We start from the raw sequence: 23,268 nt of genomic DNA, 5'->3' as shown, positions 1-23,268 counted from the left end.
ACTTTCACTTACTTCAATCATTCGGAAGGTTCTTGTTTATTTTCTTGTTTCTTTTTCAATGTCTGTGATTTTTTTCCCTTGTCTCTCCAGTCCAAGCAATCCTTTCTTATCTCTTTGATTTTCAATATAGTTTTTTCACTGGTCAGCTATTGCTTTTCTTTAAATTGTAATTTCTTAATGCATGTAATAAAAGATTAATAATATGTCAGGTTTTTTTCTGTGTGTGTGTTTTGTTTTTGTGTTTTACAATTGAAAAGAGATTCATTTAGGGAAATTATTTGCCCTTTATTCATAGCAAGATATTGGCATATCCATTGTAAGAACTTAGTTCTTTGGATTGCCAAACCCATTTAGCCCACAATTATTTTTAGTATTATGTACTATCTTCTTACTTTGGCATTCAGAGCCAACATTTGGTCCAACCAGTTATGACCTATATCATTATGCCATTACTAGAGGCCTGGTGCACAACATTCGTGCACTGGTGGTGATGGGTGGGGGAGGTCCCCTCAGCCCGGCCTGCGCCCTTTAGCAGTCCAGGAGCTGTCAGTCAGACTGCCTTAGCACTGCCATGGAGGCAGGAGACTCTCCTGCCACCACCACTGCGCTTGCCAGCCGTCAGCCTGGCTTGTGGCTGAGCAGCACTCCCCCTTTTGGAGTGCAGTGATGACCAGGGGGCAGCTCTTGTGTTGAGCATCTGCCCCCCTGGTGGTCAGTGTGCATCATAGCGACCAGTTGTTCTGCTGTTTGGTCAATTTGCATATTACCCTTTTATTATATAGGAATAGGATAAGTGTGGACAAGCTGCCCTTTGCCACTGTTAAGATCATTATTCTTTCTTACTCTTTCTGTTAATTTTTACCATTTTCTACATTATATTCATCTTTCAGTTTCAGCTCAAATTTCAGATATTCCCCTTAGAGAACTCTGTCTAATTCCTTTATAGAAGTTTATAAATTATTACCTACTCATTAATATGTTTCTATCTGTTTGTCCTATCATGCCTAAAAAGGTTATTAAACTTTTCTTTAAAGAGAGATGAATTATATCACTTTTTCTTTATTGAGTACTCACTGATTTTTGAGGAAAGCATTTTCTGATTTGCACAGAATTAAAGAGTTTCTTTGCATATATTTCCCTGGAAAATAAGATTTCATTTGTAAATAAATAAATAAATAAATAAATAAATAAATAATAGGTATTCTTTTTCACAGCACTTGAGCTTAATAGATTAAGATTTTATACTTTAAATTCTAGAAGTCATCTGATCATAAGCATCCTTTTATAAATGAGGAAACAGAAGCACTGATAAGATTGATTTGGCCAAGTTAATCTATAATAATAAAAGCGTAATATGCGAATAGACTGAATGGCTGAACAGCGGAGCAACCTTCTGTATTGCCTTCAGGACAAAGCCAGGACTGTGAGGGCCGAGGTAGCCGCCGCAGCTATGAAGGCCTACTCTTGCACGAACTTCGTGATCGGGCCTCTAGTAGTTTACTAATGGTAGATTTAGCTCTGAGAGCCAAGTGGCCTAGCTTCCTAACTAACTTTCCAGAATACATTACGTTTTATTTTGAGGAAAATTTTTCTTACAAGCTCCTTATAAGCATAATAATAGATCAATAAATATTAAAATACAAATTAATATCATAAGAAGTTAGAATTTTGTCATCTAGAAAGATCAGTTTTCTATACCCCCTTTCCCTTCTCTCCTATTCCAACATTTCTGATGAATAGAAAATACTGATTAAGAGATGAATGTGAGAATTTTGTAGTTTCTATAGTTATTGGAAATCGATTTTATGGTTGTGGAACAGTATCTTATTTCATTTGAACCTTGTAATACTGCATAATGCTTCTTAAATAACATAAATCATGTGTAAGTACTCTAGTCAATACAGATCTTTCCTTTGACCCTTTATAAGACTTAACTGGGTATATTTAATTTAGTTATATTGCATCCTCTAATTGTTTCATAGTAAAAGTCTTATTTTTTAACAGGATTATAAATGCATTAATATCTAGGACAGGTTAATTATCCCAATATTTTATCACCACCCAAGTAAAAGAAAACATTTTCTTCTACTCCCACTTCAGGAATTTATTTTGAAATACTTCATCTACCCAATAGTCTTTATTTATTAAGCAGTCATTCACTACATAATTGTTTTTTTTTCTGTTTCCCTAACTGAAGATACATGTTATCTATTTTCAGTTTTCCAAATGTTATTGCCAATTACAGTTTTCACTCAAAGTGAGATTCATCCGAAGTTTATCACCAGAGACATACTATTTCTATTGTAAAATTTGAAATACTAAAGATAGATTATAGATTATTAACTTTGCCTTTTGGAATAGCAACAAATGATGGCTACAGATAGGGAGATTATCAGACATTAATTACAGCAAATGAGAAAGAATGGGGAGCCACGTCAGTGAGTTTGATGGGGATGAGAGTAGAGATAATGAGGTAAATGGGTATATGGAGAAGGAAGTCAGGAATGCAATAATACAGTAGTGTGTTGACAGCTGTTGTCCCCACTAATATACTATGTCTAGGTATCGAGAAGTGTTTGAAATGTAGATTCTATTCCTGAGGAGCTTAGTATCTCAGAAACATTAAATTTTGTTGGTCAACTAATTTGTGATCTGAACTATCAGGGAAAAAAGCAACACTTTTTTTATAGTAATGATATTAACATTAGTTGCATCAATTATTAGTTATATTAATTATTTGAAATGTTCATATGAAGCAGAAGATTAAAAGTGTTGCCTAAATCTTATAAAAACTCTATAATCTTAAAAACCTCAAACCAAGCAAAGTAGGTTTTAAAAATGTATTATGAAGTAAGTAACTTCTTTTTCTGATTTCTCCCTGTTACAGATGATTACTGTGAATGCTTCCTTGTTTCCTAGCTCTGTGGCCAACTCATTAATAGCAGTTGGAAATGATGGACTTCAAGAAAGAGACAGAATGGTCCGAGCATGCATTGCTATTATCTGTGAACTAGGTTAGAATTTTGAGTAATAAAACTGTAGTATTTTATAAAGAATATGTAACATTCCTTAATGTCTTTAACACATAAATTCTTTAGTTATTGGAACAAAGATATGAAAAAGTAGTACACATTACTGATAGGAGAATAGAGGACTTGCTATTTAACAAATAATTCTTAAGTGAACTTAACACTATAACTTTTAAAGTTTCTCTCGTCATGAAATTTAGTACATAAGAATTGTACAAATTCTGGTAATTAAAATCAAATCTCTTTAAGTCTGTCTTTCAGACATTTGTTAACCATACTATATCTTAATATCTTGGTGTGAGTTAAAAGCAATAATCTGTCATACTTTTTTTTTTTAAAAAAATAAAGGAATTCTAAATGCAAAAAGATTAAAGAGTTAAATGGGATGCCCTAGCTGGTTTGTCTCAGTGGGTAGAGCGTTGGCCTGTGGACTGAAAGGTCCCAGGTTCAATTCTGGTCAAGGGTACATGCCTGGGTTGTGGGCTCAATCCCCACTAAGGGGTGTGCAGGAGGCAGCTGATCAATGATTCTCATCATTGATGTTTCTATCTATCTCTCCCTCTCCCTTCCTCTCTGAAATCAATAAAAATATATTTAAAAAAATGAGTTAAATGGGGAAAACAGAAAAGTGGATAAATATTTGCTGATCATTGTAAGGAACAGGAATTTTGAATTACAACGAAAATCAGATTTCAGCAGCTTCAGATTTTATTGTAAGAAGGCAAGAAAACATCCTACAGTGAAAGAACAAAGAAAAAAAAAGTAACAAACATGATAAGTAAATAACTTATATACAGATCAATAGGAAAAACAGACAATTCTCAAAGCAATATATGCATGGCCAAACAAATATTGAAAAAGTTCATCCTCATGTTTGTGCACGCATACATTAAGGTGCCTGATCTTTGAAGAAAAGGAGTTCCTGAGTTTAAAATCTAAAGTAAAGTTACAAATCTGATAAAAGATTTGAAACAAAGGACTAATATTCCCACTATATAAAAAAGTCTTTTCAATTAATAGGAAAGAAAAACCATTCCAGTGAAATGTGAACAAAGGATATGAAAAAATAATTTAGAGACCTAAAAATTAAAATCAGAGGTTTGGGAAGTATATTCAGTGCCTCTTATTAGAACATTGTATCCACGTGCCCTTTTCAAACTAGAGAGTTTTCCAAGTCAGAAAGGAAATTGTTTTAAAATAAAAGCCCCGATTTCAGAATATTTTTTGTTAATTATCCCCTATATAATATATTAAGTTTTTCTTTTTTATTTTAGCACTTCAGAATCCAGAGGTGGTGGCCCTTCGAGGTGGACTAAACACCATCTTGAAAAACGTGATCGATTGCCAATTAAGTCGAATAAATGAGGCCCTCATTACTACAATTTTGCACCTCCTTAATCATCCAAAGACCCGACAATATGTGCGAGCTGATGTAGAATTAGAGGTAGGAACTTTAATATTCTTTACTAGTTTTAAAATGACTTTAAATACAACTCTCACTTCACAATTTTAAAGTAAGTAAATGCAGCACAGCATTATCAAACCTAAATTTACTAATACTGGCTTATTCCCAGCAATATTCTATAGCTAAAGACTTTAATATGTTGTTTGTGAATAGGTCTTGCTAAAAATACACCATTTATTTATCTAAACTATGCTAAAAGTCTCTGAACTTAGAAGCACTTGTTAGCAACTAATGACCATATATACTAGAAAGAAATAGAAGACATTAAAAATTTTTTTTACTAATTCATTGTTTTTCATAGTTAGACTAAAATGATTAGTCTTTTATAATAAAGTATATAGTGGAAGTTAGAACAGAATTACCACAAACAATATTCTAATAGTTTATTTGTGTGACTATAGTACATTGTTGTTCATTACAGATATCATTTAGAGTAAGTTTAAACTCAAAATTTGTTTGTATTGGGGTTGAAATTATGCCAGGTATAAAAATTTATTGTGCCCTAGTTTGTTTCTTTAAATCATTTTATATAAAATTTGTCCTAAATGTTAGTTTTGTTTCTCTTAGGGATATTAAAAATGTTTTAGATTATAACATTGACATTAGCTTATATCATACCAACAGATTTAAGTACAATATTCTTCTCTATATGTGATTTTAAATGCATTACTTTAGGTAGTCCAATGGGAATAGACTGGCATTTTTTACATTTTATTGTATGTATAGCTTTACATTCTTTTGTGTGTGTTTTATTTTTAAAAATCTATAATTTTAAGATTGGCAAGATTATTATAGTGAAGGAAGATAATATGTGTAGGCCTCCTTTTTGTTCCTTTTTGTTTAATTGTAAAGCAGATTAAAAAGCCCAAAGTGAAAACAACTTCAAATAATATGTTAGATGTTTAAGTAGATGGCTATATCTTTGCTCCTATCTTGTTCTTTAAAACCACAAAATTAGTTTCTTTTTTCCTTAACAAGATCCCTCAGAATAGCACAGTGATTAAGCACATAGACTTTGGGCTGAACAGATCTGGTTTTGATTTTTTGCTGTATGACCTACTAGCTTTATGATTTGGGACTACTTATTAGCCTGTCCTGGGTCCATTTATTCTTAGGTAAAATGAAGGTCATGGTTTATACCTTGAAGAGTTGTGAAGAATAAGTACTGTAATAATAGCGGTAGCAGCAGCAGTGGTAGCAGTAATAATAGCAGTAGCTAATACTAATGTAAAGCTTATAATGAGTTAGGCATTATTTTTCAAGTGCTTCTCATATATTAATTCTAATCTACATAAAATATTTTATTTAGTACTTGGCACAAAATAAATACCTAACTAATACTGGTTGCCTTGGATGGTACTTAACATCATCATCATCTACTTTATCATCATCATCTTTTACTTTAACATCTTCTTCATTGTAGAAACTGCAGCAAAGAGAATATTGTCCTCATTTCTATGTGTTAAATTTTATCAATTTTCACTGTAAATTGATAATTGGTTCCCTTTTCTACATACAAAAAAACAAAAAACATTTTCAGTGCTACTGTCTGTTGTTAGGCCCAAATCTTCCTCCTGTTAGAAACCCTTTTTTAAATTTACCCTGGCTTCTATTTATATTATATGTAATGTGTTTTGATCTCAGGAAAAAATGTAGATTTAATATAATAATGTTAATAAAATAGATACTCTGTAAAGGTTGTAAATTAACTGTAATTTAAAGTAAATTTAAGAAACATTTATTAAACTTACACTTCAGAGTGGGATAGAGTAGTTCATAGCATCTGCTATGGAAAACAAGAAAAACTGGGTATTTGTGGAAATCATAAGTTTAATTCAGTATAGAGCTGCGAAAGCAACAAGGACCAGGAAGGAAGGAAGATACTTGGAGAGTTGCCCTGAAGATCCATAGATGCCCTTGGGAGCACTTGCAGATTGGGCTAGCAACTAAAAATAGGACCAAAGCCTAGATAGAAGACCGGATTATTTGGCAGTCCTAGGGGTTATGGCATGACAAGCCTGGAGATATGAAAAGTCTACCAAGTCTGTCTTACCCCTCCAGACATTTGCTGAAATGAGAATCTGTGCCAAGTAGAAGCTACCATGTTAAAACCTGAGGAAAGCACAGTGGAATATGCTGCAGTCTCCAGTGCATAAGATGCAAAGGCCTAGGTGGGGGCCATGAGCAAACAATGAAAGGCCTTTAAGAAGTAGTATACACTGATTATGCAATTGCTTTCTTTCCTGGGTCCACTTACTGATCAAGATATAATTACAAGCTGAAAATCCACATGGGTTTTTGCTGAGATCAGAAAAACAGGAGGAGCATTTGGCAGTTGTGTGTTACTAAAGTGACAAAACTGGACATTTCATAGCTGATTCCTGTTCTTGACATTTCCCCAAATCTAAAGCTATCCTGGATGGATAGCTAAAGATCTTTGTTCAAAACTTAAGAAAAAATAAACTCTAAGGAGAAAAATACTTGTTAAGCTTTCTACTGAAAGCACTGGAGGGCCATACTGTAGGCACAGGAAAACTGAAGTGTACTCACTATAGCTTATCAAAATTGCAACATAGTTTCAATTTAACTCAGTTGGTGATCAGGAAAAGATGATCAGTAGCCTTAACCTACAGAAACCATGTGAGATAATTAATATGTATTGTTTAAAAACAAAGAAAGAATGGCTAGAGGGAGTTCTCAATCAGAAGGAAAATAATCTAAGACAAGGAAATGGAGGAAGGAAAAAATATATAACTAAATATAAAAAAATACTGATCGTCAAAAACAATATCAGTGATGTTTTCTGTATCTTAAATTATTTAAAATTAAAATTCAGATCAGTAATGCAATAGGCAGTGAGAGACTTTAGAAAATGAGATAGAATGGTTAAAGTACTAAAATTAGTGAATTTATAGCAAGGTTGCTAAATACAGGGACAATACACAAAAATAGTTTATATTTCTTTATACTAACAAGAGCAGAATTAATTTATAAAGTAAAACCATTTAAATAATGTTCAAAAATAGGCAAAACTAACTCATAGTGTTAGAGGTCAGGGTAGTAATCCTGGGGTCAGTAGTGACTTGTGAGTACAAAGGGGGGTAAGGAGGTTTTGAGGCTGCTGATATTTTCTTCATCTGGTGCTGGGTAAAGGAGAGCACTTAGTTTGAGAAAACATCAAATCATACATTTCTGTTATACCTCAATTTAATATTTCAAAAATTCAATTTCTACATTTAAAAAATGACTCAAATATATTTGTTGATGATGAATTTAAAGAAATAAGTTTCTCAAACAGTATACCCAATTAAGGATATAGAGAAGTAGAATTAATTTTAGCTTGTTACAGAAAGAATGCATTTTACAATAAGGACACTTTTTCTCTTCCTGCTTTTCTTTTTATTAGCGAATTTTAGCGCCCTATACTGATTTTCACTACAGACATAGTCCAGATACAGCTGAAGGACAGCTCAAGTAAGTATCACGTGTTCCTATAACTTTAAAGATGGCGTGTGTTACTGTTAAAGTTTTAAATTTGTCTGATTGCATGTAGAGCCAGACAGTGTGAGTTTGAGTAAATGTATTATTTCATGGAGTTACGTTGTAAGTCTCTGCTAATGTAATTAAAGACTTAGAGTTAATTTTTATTTAAAAAGTGTAAGTTATGCCCTGGCTGGTGGCACAATCGTTTGGAGCATCATCCTGTGCACCAGAAGGTTGTGGATCCGATTCCTTGTCAGGGCACAAACTTGGTTTGCGGGTTTGATCCTGGTCAAGGTGTGCACAGGAGGCAACCAATCGATGTTCCTCTCTCTTTCTCTCTCTCTCTCTCTCTCTCTCTCTCTCTCTCTCTCTCTCTCTCTCTCTCTCTCTCCCCACCCCCCACCCCCCCATTCACCTCTTCTCTTCTCCCTTCCTCTCTCTAAAAATATAGCCCATATCCTTGGGTGAGAATTTTCTTAAAAAGTAAGTTAGGCTGCAGTAGAAAACTAGATCTTTGGTGTTTTTTTTTTTTTTTAATTGTATGTATTTTTAACATAATTACATTGAGAGACTAAAAGAATGAAATAAGGGGGATGGAATGAAGAGCTTCCTTAACAAATTGAGTAAACAGGAAGATAGTGTAGGTAGAATTTTGAGAGTAAGGTTCAAAGGGAAATAAAAGGAGTTAGAGTAAAGATTATTTTCTAGAAATGAGAGGATAATTTTCAGGGTCTTTCGCGAGAGAAAAGCACATAGTTCACTAGATATTCTAGAATAACCTTTTACTTAATTAAACTGATTCAGAGGTCAAATAATGTACAGTATGTATGACACAATTCCAGTAAATATGCTATGAGGTGTTTTCCTAGTAGGATTGTTGGGTTGCAGACATACTTGCTCATTTTGAGCTGTTGCTATTAAAATTCCTCACTAAGTTTGGAACACTGTGAAATATGCCTATATTTTTATTGTTTTTCATTTTTCACCTGAATTCAAAACAGTGGTTTTATATCTTTAATCACCTTTATCACTGTGGACTTACTACCATCCTAACATATCATGTCCTGAGCAAAGATGTTCTCTGTTTAAGAAAAAAAAACTCAAATGGCTAAAGGACTTAAATATAAAACAGGAAACCATAAAAATCCTACAAGACTCCATACGCAGCAAAATTGCAGACATATGTCGTAGCAATATCTTTACAGACACAGATCCTAGGGCAAAAGAGACTAAGGAGAAAGTAAACAAGTGGGATTATATAAAAAATAAAAAGCTTCTGCACAGCAAAAGAAACCATCAACAACACAACAAGAAAGCTCACTGCATCGGAGAATATATTTGCCAGTGTTATCTTCGATAAGGGTTTTATCTCCAACATTTACAGGGAAATCATACAACTCAACAAAAGGAAAATAAACAATCCAAACAAAAAATGGGCAAAGGACCTAAATAGAATCTTTTCGAAAGAGGACACTCAGAAAGCCAAGAGACACATGAAAACATGCTCAAAGTCACTAATCATCCAAGAGATGCAAATCAAAATGATAATAAGGCACCACCTCACACCTGTCAGAATGGCTATCAACAAATCAACAAATGACAGGTGCTGGAGAGGATGCGGAGAAAAAGGAACCCTCCTTCACTGCTGGTGGGAATGCAGACTGGTGCAGCCATTGTGGAAAATATGGCGTTTCCTCAAAAATTTAAAAATGGAACTGCCATTTGACCCAGTAATACCACTTCTAGGAATATATTCCAAGAAACCAAAAACACCAATCAAAAAGGATATATGCACCCCTATGTTCGTAGCAGCACAATTTACAATAGCCAAAATTTGGAAACAGCCTAAATGCCCATCAGCAGATGAGTGGATTAGAAAACTATGGTACATCTACACAATGGAATACTATGCTGCTATAAAACAGAAGGAAATCTTACCATTTGCAACAGCTCGGATGGAACTGAAGAGCATTATGCTAAGTGAAATAAGCCAGTCAGTGAAAGAAAAACACCACATGATCTCACTCATTTATGGATAATACACGACATTATAACCTGATGAACAAAAAGATAGATACTGAGGCAGAGAAGCATGGAACAGACTGTCAAATTACAGCGGGAAGGCTGGGGAGTTTGGGGAGGGGGAGAGAGGTAAGAGATCAACTGAAGGACTTGTATGCATGCACATAAGCATAACCAATGGACACAAGACACTGGGGGGTCGGGTGAGGGCATGTGCTAAGGGGTAGGGGAGGCCGGGGGGAGGTCAATGGGGTGGTTGGAAGGAGACACATGTACTACTATCTGTAATACTTTAAACTATAAAATAAAATAAAAAATAAAAAAAGACTTCTCCAACCTGTTTTTGCTAAGTTTTGAATGCAGGATTTTTAAGCCCCTTTTCTTGACTTTTTAAATGACACTTGGACATTCTCTTTATTGATGGAGAGCACATGCATTTTCTATTGCTTTGTGACAAATTACTACCAATGTGTAGCAGGTTAAAATAACATCATTTTATTAGCTCAGAATTTGGTAACTCAGAAGTCTGGTATGGCTCTTATCTGGAGGTTGTGGTGAAAAATCCATTTTCAACCTCACTCAGGTTGTTGGCAGAATTCACTTCCTTGCTATGCTACAACTTAGGACTCTGTTTCCTTGTTGACTGTTAGCTAGGGCCTACTCTCAGCTTCTAGAAACCACCCTCTTTCTTTGCCACATGGTTCCTTCCATCTTCAAATACAGCAAGAATTGCTCGAATCCTTGTGCTTTGAATCTCTCTCAGACTTGCTTGTCTGCCACCAGCTAGAGAAAACTTTTCAGTTGGATAAAGCCTACCAACAATCTCCCTTTCTTAGGGTCTTCTGGGCTATAAGCATAAAATAATCACTATCATTATGGTGATATCATATACAGTACACAGGATCCAGGGATTAGGACACAGAATCACAAGGGGGTGGGGGCATTTATCAGGATAAGCAAGAGAGCACCCGGGGTATTTTTTACTTAGAAGAGGGAAAATACATTTCACCAAATTCTTTTTTTCCTGTTTGGGTCTGAACTTTACTTATACTAAGTTTCTGGAGTGTGGGCATTTAATGGGAGCATGAGTACATTGTGGCAGGGAATAAGGAAATAAATGTTTTTTTTAAAAAAATACTACAGATTTAGTGAGTAGGTTAGAAAATGGATGACCATGCAGTTTATAGAAGTGATATTACTAACATTTTTAAGAGAAGGAGCATTGAAAACTTAGACAGTTGAGGGAGAAACTAAGATGGCGGCATAGGTAAACACCGGGAAATTGCCGCCTCTCACAACAATTGAAAATTACCACAAAGGACAGAGCAAACATCATCCAGAACAACAGGAAGGCTGGCTGAGTGTAAATTCTACAACTAGAAGGAAAGAAAAGCACGCTGAGAGCCAGAGGAGCTGCAGAGGTGAAGTGCAGAGGTACAAGTGCAGAGGTATGGCCGGCTCGCGCGCGCGAGGAAAGGGGGTGGCACCTGAGGACGCGGCTGTCTTTTGGAATCACAAGCTCCCGACTGCTCTGAACTCCGGTTCCGGGAAGTCTCTGGGGACCCAGGACTCTTACGGGGAGAAGCTGGTCTGTCCGGCAGCGGGCGAACTTGAAGGCGGCTTTCCCTCAGAGGTGCTTGCAGCAATTAGCGGGTCACTGAGACCCGCGACTCCGGGCGGAGAATCGGCCATAGCTCCTTGATCCGCCCTTTGATTCCCTGAGACCCCGCCCCACCCAGGCTGCGGCAGAGGCTTTTGCATGTGAATGTACCTAACTGCAGCCGAGCCAGGCAGACCCGGAACTTCCAAGAGAAGGCCCAAGGCCCCGCAGCGGCTTGCAGTGCTTCACAGCTGAGCCTCTTTGTGGCTCCTGCTGTGTGGCCTCAGGCAGAGGCTGAATTAGCACCTCCTTAGATCCAGGAGCCACTGTACCCAGTGGTCAGAGGGGGACCATGCAGATTGCAACTCCTCAGATCCATAAGGGACACACTCAGGGAGCAGACTCAGTGAGCACCAAAGCCCCACTGAAGCAAGTCTTGCCCCAGAAGGGTGTCTTCAGCACAGAAGTTCTCCCACTTTAGACACAGCTGATTCTCACAGCCAATTGGCCTGGAAGTCAATTCCTCCCAGTGATCCTACAACAACCAAGGCACCAAGAGTGCACCAAGAGTGTCCACCCCAGGTAACTGGGGAGGCTGAGCTACTGGGCCCTACAGGACACCTGGCACGCAGGGCCACTCTATCAACACAGGGAAGCTGCCAAAATGCGGAGACAAAGAAACAGGTCACAAATGGCAGAATTGGAGGAAAGCAAACGACTGGATATAGAGTTCAAGGCCACGTTTATAAGGTTTTTCAAGAATTTTATGGAAACCGCCGATAAATTTAATGAATCCCTCAATAAGTATAGTGAGACCATGGAGCACATGAAAAAGGATCAACTAGAAATTAAGCATACACTGACTGAAATAAAGAATAATTTACAGAGATCCAACAGCAGACAAGAGGATCCCAAGAATCAAGTCAAAGATTTGAAATACAAAGAAACAAAAAATACCCAACCGAAAAAGAAAAAAGAAAAGAGATTACAAAAATATGAAGATAGTGTAAGGAACCTCTGGGACAACTTCAAGCGTACCAACATCAGAATTATAGGGGTGCCAGAAGATGAGAGAGAGCAAGATATTGAAAACCTATTTGAAGAAATAATGACAGAAAACTTCCCCTACCTGGTGAAAGAAATGGACTTACAAGTCCAGGAAGCTCAGAGAACCCCAAACAAAAGGAATCCAAAGAGGACCACACCAAGACACATCATAATTAAAATGCCAAGAGCAAAAGATAAAGAGAGAATCTTAAAAGCAGCAAGAGAAAGACAGTCAGTTACCTACAAGGGAGTACCCATACGACTGTCAGCTGATTTCTCAACAGAAACCATGCAGGCCAGAAGAGAGTGGCAAGAAATATTCAAAGTGATGAATAGCAAGAACCTGCAACCAAGATTACTTTATCCAGCAAAGCTATCATTCAGAATAGAAGGTCAGATAAAGAGCTTCACGGATAAGAAAAAGCTAAAGGAGTTCATCACCACCAAACCAGCATTATATGAAATGCTGAAAGGTATTCTTTAAGAAGAGGAAGAAGAAAAAGGAACTCTTACCATTTGCCACAGCATGGATGGAACTGGAGAGCGGATAAATACCACATGATCTCACTCATTTGTGGAATATAATGAACAACATAAACTGATGAACAAGGACTGATCCAGAGACGGAGAGGCATTGATTGGACTGTTGGGATTTGGAGGGAAGGTAGGGGAGGGTGGGGGTAAGGGGGAAAGATCAACCAAAGGACTTATATGCAAGCATATAGGCCTAATCAATGGACATGGACAACGGGGGGGTGAGGGCATGAGCGGGGGTGGGGGGGTTGGGGGGGTAGAGGGTAACGTGGGGACAAGGACACATATGTAATATCTTAATAAAAAATATATTAAAAAAAAAAAGAAAACTTAGACAGTTATCCACTTCTCATTTCTTCCACCACCCTTACTCCCCCATTTTAGTTTCTGTTATATTCTCATTTTAAGTGATGCTATAGAGCTTAGTGTGTTTGTTTTTGTGTATGTGTTTTTAAATGTTTCGTTTCTCTCGTAGACTACCCGATTACTGCTCTTTGATTTTCTGTCTTTTTAAAATTTTTACCCCTTCTGTTTTTTCTTTCCCAATTCTCTTGATTTCTGTATTCTCAAAACTGTTAAGAACTCTGTTAGGGAAGAATAAAAGAGGGCACAGAAAAAAATGGACAGTTGACAGGGTAGAGATGGTTGAGGTGGCATGGAGTATAAGACAGCTAGATGCATTGAAACTGGTCATAAGTCATCCATGGAAAATGTTTAACCAATATAAATACAGTTGACCCCTAGACAACATGCAGGTTTGGTGTGACACCTTGCACAATTGAAAATTGTGTATAATTTTTGTCTCCCCCAAAACTTAAATACAAATATACTGCATTCTTAAAATAAGCAAGAAAAAAGAAAACGTTAAGAAAATCATAAGGAAGAGGAAATGCATTTACAGTACTGTACATATTTATAAATAAAAATCTGCATTTAAGTGGATCTGTGCAGTTCAGACCTGTGTTGTTGAAGGGTCAAAACTATAGTTCTGTTGCTTAATTGTCATAAACTATTGCATAGAAAGGAACAAGTGAGATGATTGGATACACAACTACAAAGTAGAAAGAAGCTGTTGATATTAACACTATCCAGTTATTTAATAACATTTCAGTGAGTAGGTGTTGAGCTTGCTTTTTGAAAATGCTCAAATAAGTTTGGGTAAAAATTTTGAAGCAACTTGAATACACGTGATAAAAGTAAGAGGTTTACATGGTAGTTTTCTCTCCTGAGGGGCAGCCTCCAGAGAGAAATGCTTACTAAGCAGGCTGGTGTTGTCTCCAGTGGTCAATTAAAGGTGTTAATGAGCTATCTAAGAATATTTTTCCAAAAGAGCAGGAAATGTAGAACTAAATAGAAAAGTCAAAATTTATACTCCCTCTGTCCCATAATAATAGTAGCAGTTGATGAATGTAATTTGTCCCGTAATAATAGTAGCAAAAGAAAATAAATATAGAATGCAACATTTATTATAAAAAAAACTAGATTAAATTAAACAATTAATTAAAAATAGTACTCCTAATTTTTATTTTGAGTGTTCAGATAGTTTCTGGATTTTTCAATAATTTCGTTACTGCATTTTAAACTTGTAGTTAGGATCCCTTGGCTGCGAAGCTTTGCTTTCCCTATGTGCGTGAGCTTAAAATGATAGGAGCCATCGTTCTTCATTGCTTCCAGCATAACTTGTTGAAGTGACAGAAACGTATTATCCAGTATTTCGGGAGAAATATTATCAAAGGCTAATATGGTGCCTCTTCTGCTAAGAGGAATATGTCTAAGTTTTTCAAGTTTTTCTCCATAATCTTTGCATTTATGTCCACAGTTTTGTTTTTTTCAAAGAATCAACATTAGCATAAGATTCTCCTTAACAATTATTTTCAGAAGCACGTTTCCAAATTCTTGATATGGTCATTCTGTTGCACTTAAATTGTTTTGCAGCTAATGTAATTGCACCTTTCTGCAACTTTCCCTTTTTCTTTTGATGCATCAAGAACTGGACAATCGCAACTTGATCTTTGCTTGAAAACTCTGTTTTTTTCATCTTACTTTTACAATGGGTTGATATTCAACTGAAATAAAACAATTGATTTCGATTAGCGGATGATATTAGAAAAATAGTTATAATTCGTAATAATTAGATTAACCTAAAAATTGAAAGATGTGTCAAAACAAATGACAGATGTCATGAAACACTGATTTTGATTGAAGGCTTCGCAATTTTGCGCTACAACATAACTTAGAGCTGCATTTGCCAATAATTCCCGTTTAAATATTCATTTGCTACCTATATTATGGGACAGAGGGAGTAATTTATTTTAAACCATGTTGTGAATCTTCAATTGGAGAGGGAGTTTCCCATGTAATTAGGTAATTTGCTTTGAGGTAGATCTAATCTTTGTTTTTTTTAACAAGTTGTTTAATTTCCTGTTTAAATACTTAATTGCTAACTAATGATAGCGCTTATTCTGATACAATACCAGGAAAAGCTCACTTTTTATTTTAACATATTTCTTTGACTCCCTCTTTCCTCCCCTCCACTACCACACACAGAGAAGACAGAGAAGCAAGGTTTCTAGCCAGTAAAATGGGAATCATAGCAACATTCCGGTCATGGGCAGGTAAGTTACTTGACTTTGTTTTCAAATGTTATTATGCTGCATCTAATGTAGATGTTAATGTAGTCTTACGTGTTATTTTTAGACCTAAAAGAATTTGCACAGAATTATTAAAATTGACTATTTGTAAGTCTATGTATTCAGGATTACCTGGGCAATTAAAAAAATTAAACGTGATATATATGTGTGTGTGTGTATATACACACACATCTATATATATATATAGATGTGTGTGTATATATATGGATGTATATATATATGGTTATATATATGTATATATGAGGGTGTTAGCTGTATATGTAACTAAAGTTTATCTAAAAGGACAATATAAAACATAATTAATACCAAATAAGCAAGGTGTAGGCTATTAGTAGTCTTACATTTCTTGAGAAGAGGGAGTAAGCATGCTTTATCTTTCTGTGGAATAGAAAGCAAACATATTTCTTAAAATAATACCACCACTAAGTGTGCTATTTTATATTAATAAATACCTTCTTCCTTCTTGACTTTGTAGAATAATTTAAGGAATAGCATACAAAGGAGTGTAGCAGTAAACAGAAGAAAATTTTCCTAAACATATCTGTGTTACCTAGGTAATGCTAAGATATCTTTTCCATACAGATTACTATCCCAGCCATTGGCCCCTAGCCAGTATGTATTCAGTGACTTCCCCTGACCTCTCAGTGCTTTGGTAAAATCTCCATTCATGCTGTGTCCTCATGACTACCTATTTCCCCTTACCCTCGTGGATAAACTAGGTATTTATGAGGGCCCAGCGATCACACATTCTTTTTTATACTTAACCAGACTCCACGCACTATTTTAACATAGAAACCAACACAGTCCTTCTGCCAAGTTTAACTATCACTGCCCTTACTTCAGAATTCACTCTAACTTAGTTTCCTTTAGCTACAACTATCATCTTTTGCCATCCTTCAACTTCTTTGCCATTAGAGGAGTTTCTGTCTTACCAACACATGAATTCTATCCTGCTCTAACCACTAGGACAGCCTAGCTACTATCATTCTCCTTACCTCCAGTCTCTAAGCTCTGCCATTTTATTCCCTTGCATCTCTTAAACATTATTTCTACCGTGCTTCAGTTTGTCCTCTATCCCTTATATACTGATCCATCATTAGAAACTTAGACGGTTGAGAGTTTTCAACCCTCCTAATGAAGTAAGGAGAAAAATACCGGCATTACAAGATAGAACTCTGAAAACATTTTTCTCACAGAAATAATTTCCTAAATAGTATTTAGACACTGTGGTACTGTTCATGAGTTATAAGCTTTTGTATATTTGTAGCATTATTATATATATTCCAAAATCCAAAATTGATTGACAAATGAACTCCAGAACACAGTTGCTTCATGAGATGCAACCACCCGTTTTCCTGATTAGTGCAGAGTATGATCTGTAGAGACTGTATCATAATCTGTAATCTCTCACATTACATCAAACATCAGAGTTTGAGAAATACCATTTTGATGACTTAAGCAAATAATTTTGAACCCAAACTCAAAGAGAAAATATAGATTACTAATTTTTTTTGAAATTCAAGTCAATGATTTTTTTTCTTTTTATACTTTAGGTATTATTAATTTATGTAAACCTGGAAACTCTGGGATTCAATCTCTAATTGGAGTACTTTGCATACCAAATATGGAAATAAGGGTTTGTAAAAGTTATTCTGATTGTTTCATTTTCTGGACTTTTAATAGAAGAAAGTAATTGTAAAAAGGTTATTTCAGGCGATGGTGGAAATGGATGTGGTTATAGGTGGAAAGATCCAGAAACAGGCACCTAGAGGTTGGGGCAGTTTAGTTGACTTCTTACTCAGCAGTGATAAAGGGACATAGTTTTTGGAGTCTGGTTGATTGAAGTTTGACTACTAGTTTTACTTATAGTTCTATGACCTTGGGCATACTACTTTTTAAAAATACTTATTTTTATTGATTTCATAGAGGAAGGGAAAGAGAGAGTATGTGTGAGAGAAAGAGAGAGAGAAAGAAACATGAGTGATGAAAGAGAATCATTGATTGGCTGCCTTCAGCACACCCCCACTAGGGATCAAGCCCACACCAGGACACTGGGAATCAAACTGTGACCTCATGGTTCATAGGTTAATGCTCAATCACTGAGTCATGCCTGCTGGGTAGGCATATTGCTTTTAACCTTTAAACCTGTGTCTTTATGTGTACAGTGGGGTTACTAAAGATTTATTGAAGAGATTAAATTTATCTAATATAGGCCTGATAGCAGTTTTTTTGTTTGTTTTTTTTTTTTTTTGGTGGTTTTTGTTTTTTTCTCTCTTAAGAAACTATGTTTTAGTGGGTCTCAAAATTGTGTGACAAATGGTTGGTCAAGTGGTTTTCATTGAAAAGTATTAATTTTAAAAACTTAATAATTTAAAGTCCCCCTCCTCCTCTCTCAGAACAAATGGTCCACAAACATTTTCCCTTCTGAAGGTTTTCAATGCATTATCAGTAACCATTTTTTTAAACTATTAAATATACATGGCCAATAGAGACAACAGTTCTGAGACTGTTCTTCCTTCCAGTGCTGATTAAGACTGGGTGTCAGGTATTAGTGGCAATACTCATGTAGCCTTCTGAGATCCTGAGACCTCTGGCAGACTTGGTGACTTTGCCAGCTCCAGCAGCCTTCTTGCCCACTGCTTTGATGACACCCATAGCAACCATCTGTCTCCTATCATGAACAGCAAAATGACCCATAGGAGGAGCTCTCAACACACCTGGGCTTGCCAGGAACCACAGCAATGATGACAGTATCAACAGATTTCTAGAATTTGGGGCGATCTTCCAGCTTCTTCCCAGAATGACAATCAGTCTTCTCACAGGTTTAATCAGCAAACTTGCAAACAGCACAGGTTTGGCCTAGATGGTTCAGGATAATCACCTGAGCTGTGAAGCCAGCTGCTTCATGGGTCATTTTGGCTGTCCCCAGCCATGGTGCATGATGAGCATCTTGGATAGACACGTCATTGACATTGAAGCCCACATTGTCCCTAGAAAGAGCTTCACTCAAGTTTTATAATGCATTTCAACAGACTTCAGTTATAACACTGAAGTCTGACTCGAGCAAAGATAACCATTAGTTATACTGGGTTTGGGAATACCAGTGTCCACAGGGACAGTACCAATGCCACCAATTTTGTAGACATCCTGGAGGGGCAGGTGCAAGGGCTTGAAATTTGAAATTCTCCATTCGACGTGAAGAGGGCTGACTGACTTAATGGAGAAATTCCCGGTCAGTGCACCATTTTGAAAAGAAATTTTTGGACTGGAACCTGGATTTTTTGTCTGCCAGAGTCAAAGAATGAATCCACGGACAGAGAGTAGTATAGCCTATTAGTTCTGTTTTTATCAGTTTTTTATTTTGAGAATAGAACATTCAATACATCTTTAAGCAAAGATATTTTTCCTCCATAAAAGTTAATGAACTGTGTTTATTTGCATTTGCAGAGAGGTCTGCTTGAAGTACTTTATGACATATTTCGTCTTCCTCTGCCTGTGGTGACTGAAGAGTTCATAGAAGCGCTGCTCAGTGTAGGTAAGTATCAAGGTGCATCTGCATCTATTCAAATGTTATAATTTTTGAAATGGCAACCTAATGGACACAATCCCTCAAAGAAAAAGTACTCAACTAAATATTGAGTATAATTTTCTTTTCTTATTGCATTATAGTGGCATGAAATTAGTATAAAAGTAAAACCTCCAATAAATTTCTAAAAAGAAGAAATTTTTAGTTTCTCCTGTCATCCTAGCTCTTCAAATGAGCAATGAAATTAATAAAAATATGGACCAAGAAAGGAATAGGAGACAATAAGAAACCTATATAATTCTCAAATTATATAATCTAATTCTTATTTTAGACAAATGACCCCAGAGTCCCAAAATAGTTAGATTTGTGTACATTTATATAAATCATTTTTTTCTGAATGCCTTTTTTAGCCTATTTCTTTCCTAACCAACATTTAAAAAGATTATTTATAGCCTGGCTAGCTTGTAGTTATATACACTTGTTTAATTTTCTCCTAACTACTTATTTTTAACTATTTTAGATCCAGGCAGATTCCAGGACAGCTGGAGGCTCTCAGATGGCTTCGTAGCAGCTGAAGCAAAAACTATTCTTCCTCATCGTGCCAGATCCAGGTAGAATTTAGATACAGAAATGGTTCAAATTTATTACGATGACTGTTTTTATATTAAACTAGAGGCCCGGTGCACAAAAATTGGTGCACTCGAGGGGTGGGGGTGGGGGGGTCCCTCAGCCCGGCCTATGCCCTCTTGCAGTCTGGGACCCCTCAGAGGATGTCCACCTGCTGGCTTAAGCCCACTCCCTGGGGGATCGGGCCCAAGCTGGCATTCAGACATAACTCTGGCAGCCCGGCAGCCCGGCAGCCCTCAGGGGATGTCCAATTGCCAGCAGGGAGCAGGCCTAAGCTGCAGTCAGACATCCTTAGTGCTGCTGAGGAGGCGGGAGAGGCTCCCACCACCACCGCTGTACTGGCAGCCATCAGCCTGGCTGAGCAGAGCTCCCCCTGTGGGTGCGCATTGACCACCAGGGCGCAGCTCCTACATTGAGCGTCTGCCCCCTGGTGGTCAGTGTGTGTCATAGTGACCAGGCATTCCCAGTCATTCTGCTGTTAGGGTCAGTTTGCATATTACCCTTTTGTTATATAGGATAGAGGCCTGGTGCACAGGTGGGGGCCGGCTGGTTTGCCCTGAAGGGTGTCCCGGATCAGGGTGGGGGTCCCACTGGGGTGCCTGGCCAGCCTGGGTGAGGGGCTGATGGGTGTTTGCATGGCTGGTCACACCCCCTTCAGTGTGGGGGTCCCCACTGGGGTGCCTGGCCAGCCTGGGTGAGGGATTGATGGCTGTTTGCAGGCTGGTCAAGCCCCCGCCCCCAGTGGGGACCCTCACCCTATGGAGGTTTGGCCATCCTGGGTGAGGGGCTGATGGCTGTTTTCAGGCTGGCCACACCCCCTTTAGCATGGGGGGTCCCCACTGGGGTGCCTGGCCAGTCTGGGTGAGGGGCTGAGGGCCGTTTTTAGGCTGGCCAAGCCCCCTGGTGACAGAAGCTCCCCCCTCTCCTTTTTTTCTTTTTTTTTTATTCTGGGATTTATTTACCTTCTATAATTGAAACTTTGTAGCCTTGAGAGGAGCTCAGAGCTGGCCAGGGTGAGCGGGAGGGAAGCCTCCTCACTCCAGCTCCATGGCCACAGCCGGCTGAAAGCAGGTATCTGGGGTTTATTTACCTTCTATAATTAAAACTTTGTTGCTTTGAGTGGAGCTCAGAGCCCACCGCAGCAAGCGGGAAGCTTGGCTTCCTCCATCATTGGGGCACCCAAGCCTCCTGCTTGCTCCAGCTCCATGGCTGCTGGCCACCATCTTGGTTGGGTTAATTTGCATATAGTCGCTCTGATCAGCTGGTGGGCGTGGCTTAAAGCAGAGCGAAGGTATGGTCAATTTGCATGTTTGTCTTTTATTGGTGTAGATTATGTAATATATGAATATTAGTGAGACTGTTTCTGTGCTGTGTTTATTATAGGCCAGACCTCATGGATAATTATTTGGCACTGGTACTCTCTGCATTTATTCGTAATGGACTTTTAGAGGTAAGACTTATAAACACTATTTTATTTTATATATTTTTACTAACAAAATTTTTTCAGAGCAACAGACAAATGATGCATAAATATGTTCATGTGTACTATTTCGCAACTATGGTATTTTATTTTTATTTTTAAAAGGGTTTGGTTGAAGTGATAACAAACAGCGATGACCATATCTCAGTTAGAGCTACCATCCTTTTAGGAGAGCTTTTACATATGGTAAGCTTTTACATATTAATAGTATGCCTCATATCATTAATATTTTATACTAACTTTGAATATTAACAACTTGAGTGCTATAAATCTTAATTGCTCTTAGAAAGACTTTCTATTTTTAGGAATTAAAAAACTATAGATAATTACTTCAATCAGCTAGAATGGAATATGGTACTCTGCCTAAAATTTAGAAAACTACAAAATTTCTAAATATAACTGCCTTGTTTGAACATAGTCTTCTCTGTCAACTTGTAGTGAGGTTCACAGGGTGGGAATATTTATTTTTTCCCGTGATATTGTGATATCAGTAACTTCTGGAAAAAGGGAGCTAGGAAAGTGATCTGACCATTCCTTACTCCCAGCAATGAGGGACTTTGATGGTAAGATAGAAATTTTTGTTTATAGGTCACCTCTTAATACTAAATAAAAAGAACCATTTTAAACTCATTAAAGAAGAAGAAACCCTATGGCAAGTCTTTTAAAATTATATGTATAACTTGCTGTTATTGGCAGTGTATTTTTTTGTTTGTGTTGTTTTAGCACCCCTACATCCCAGTTGTTTTTTTGTTTTTATTGATTTTAGAGAGAGGGGAAGGGAGAGGGAGAGATAGAAACATTGATGAGAGAGAAACATCATCAATCGGCTGCCTCTTGCACAGCCCTGCTGGGGATCGAGCCTGCAGCCTTGGCATGTGCCCTGACTGGGAGTCGACCCAGCAACCTCCTGGTGCATGGGTTGATGCTCAACCACTGAGCCACACCGGCTGGCCCAGTTGTTTTTTGTTTGTTTGTTTCCACATAGCAGCTGGGTTGTGTGAGTGAAGGAAAGAGAATTAAACAGAGTTGAATGATAACTTTCTTGTTTATCATTTATTTAGCCACTTGCTACTCTGTTCTCCAGCCCATCTATGAAAGAATTAAGTAATATTGCAGGTTCTCAAGTTTGATTATTATTAATTATTAAAATATTTCCTGTAAGCATATCAATATCCAAATTTATTTGCTTTTATATAAAGGAACTAATTTTAACATTTCATCTGTTCCTTTTACCTATACATCAGAATTTCATGATTCTCTTGAAATATAAAAGCTGGTAATTTTGAGTAGTATAGCAGTGTTATTAGGTCATTGCTTATTATTCTTATATATTTTGGCTTCTACATTTAATTTATTTAGTTATCTTCATTGATAAAAGCAGATGGAGTGGTAGAATTTTATTTGGAAAGCAAGTGTTAATAAGTTTCTTATTTTAAATGTCAGAATATGAAGTAAACCTGTTTGATAATGATTTTTAAAACTTAAGAAGTCAACTAATAAGTTATATTGCATCTAGCATTTTAAATATTTTTAATGTAACATTATAGCTCTGGATATAAGTTTTGATATATTGTTTTTTAGATCATTTAAGAATTGAGTTTACTTGTCTACCACTTAAAAAATATAATTTAATGTTATAATAAAAGATCTATGAAACTTACAGTTTTGTTAATGTAATGTGAGTCTATTTGTTCCATCTTATTGAAAGTAGGTAAGAAAAAAATTATAAATATTGGAAAGTAAATCAGAGTCTTTAGCTTTATATCTGTGGATAATCTAGAACAGCGATCGCCAACCTTTCGGA

At 36.8% G+C, this 23,268-nt stretch overlaps 1 protein-coding gene across 15 annotated transcripts in view; it reads left to right on the top strand.

Annotated features, from left to right (window-relative positions):
* RICTOR (RPTOR independent companion of MTOR complex 2) overlaps positions 1–23,268 on the top strand; it is a 96,871-nt gene that overhangs the window by 43,366 nt on the left and 30,237 nt on the right. For 14 of the 15 annotated variants that reach the window (XM_036307914.1, XM_036307910.1, XM_036307909.1 and 11 more), the window contains 9 exons: positions 2,888–3,014; positions 4,304–4,473; positions 7,901–7,968; positions 15,728–15,795; positions 17,385–17,467; positions 19,279–19,366; positions 19,878–19,968; positions 21,368–21,434; positions 21,570–21,650. In XM_036307914.1, coding sequence (XP_036163807.1) covers positions 2,888–3,014; positions 4,304–4,473; positions 7,901–7,968; positions 15,728–15,795; positions 17,385–17,467; positions 19,279–19,366; positions 19,878–19,968; positions 21,368–21,434; positions 21,570–21,650 — 843 coding nt within the window. The remainder of the gene's footprint in view (positions 1–2,887; positions 3,015–4,303; positions 4,474–7,900; positions 7,969–15,727; positions 15,796–17,384; positions 17,468–19,278; positions 19,367–19,877; positions 19,969–21,367; positions 21,435–21,569; positions 21,651–23,268) is intronic. The other variant, XM_036307912.1, reaches the window with a different exon arrangement.

This window comes from Myotis myotis, unplaced genomic scaffold, assembly GCF_014108235.1.
Source record: "Myotis myotis isolate mMyoMyo1 unplaced genomic scaffold, mMyoMyo1.p scaffold_m19_p_5, whole genome shotgun sequence".
In the NCBI taxonomy this organism is placed as follows: Eukaryota; Metazoa; Chordata; class Mammalia; order Chiroptera; family Vespertilionidae; genus Myotis; species Myotis myotis.
The sequence above is the reverse complement of the archived record's forward strand: the minus strand, read 5'-3'. Positions and strand labels throughout refer to the sequence as shown.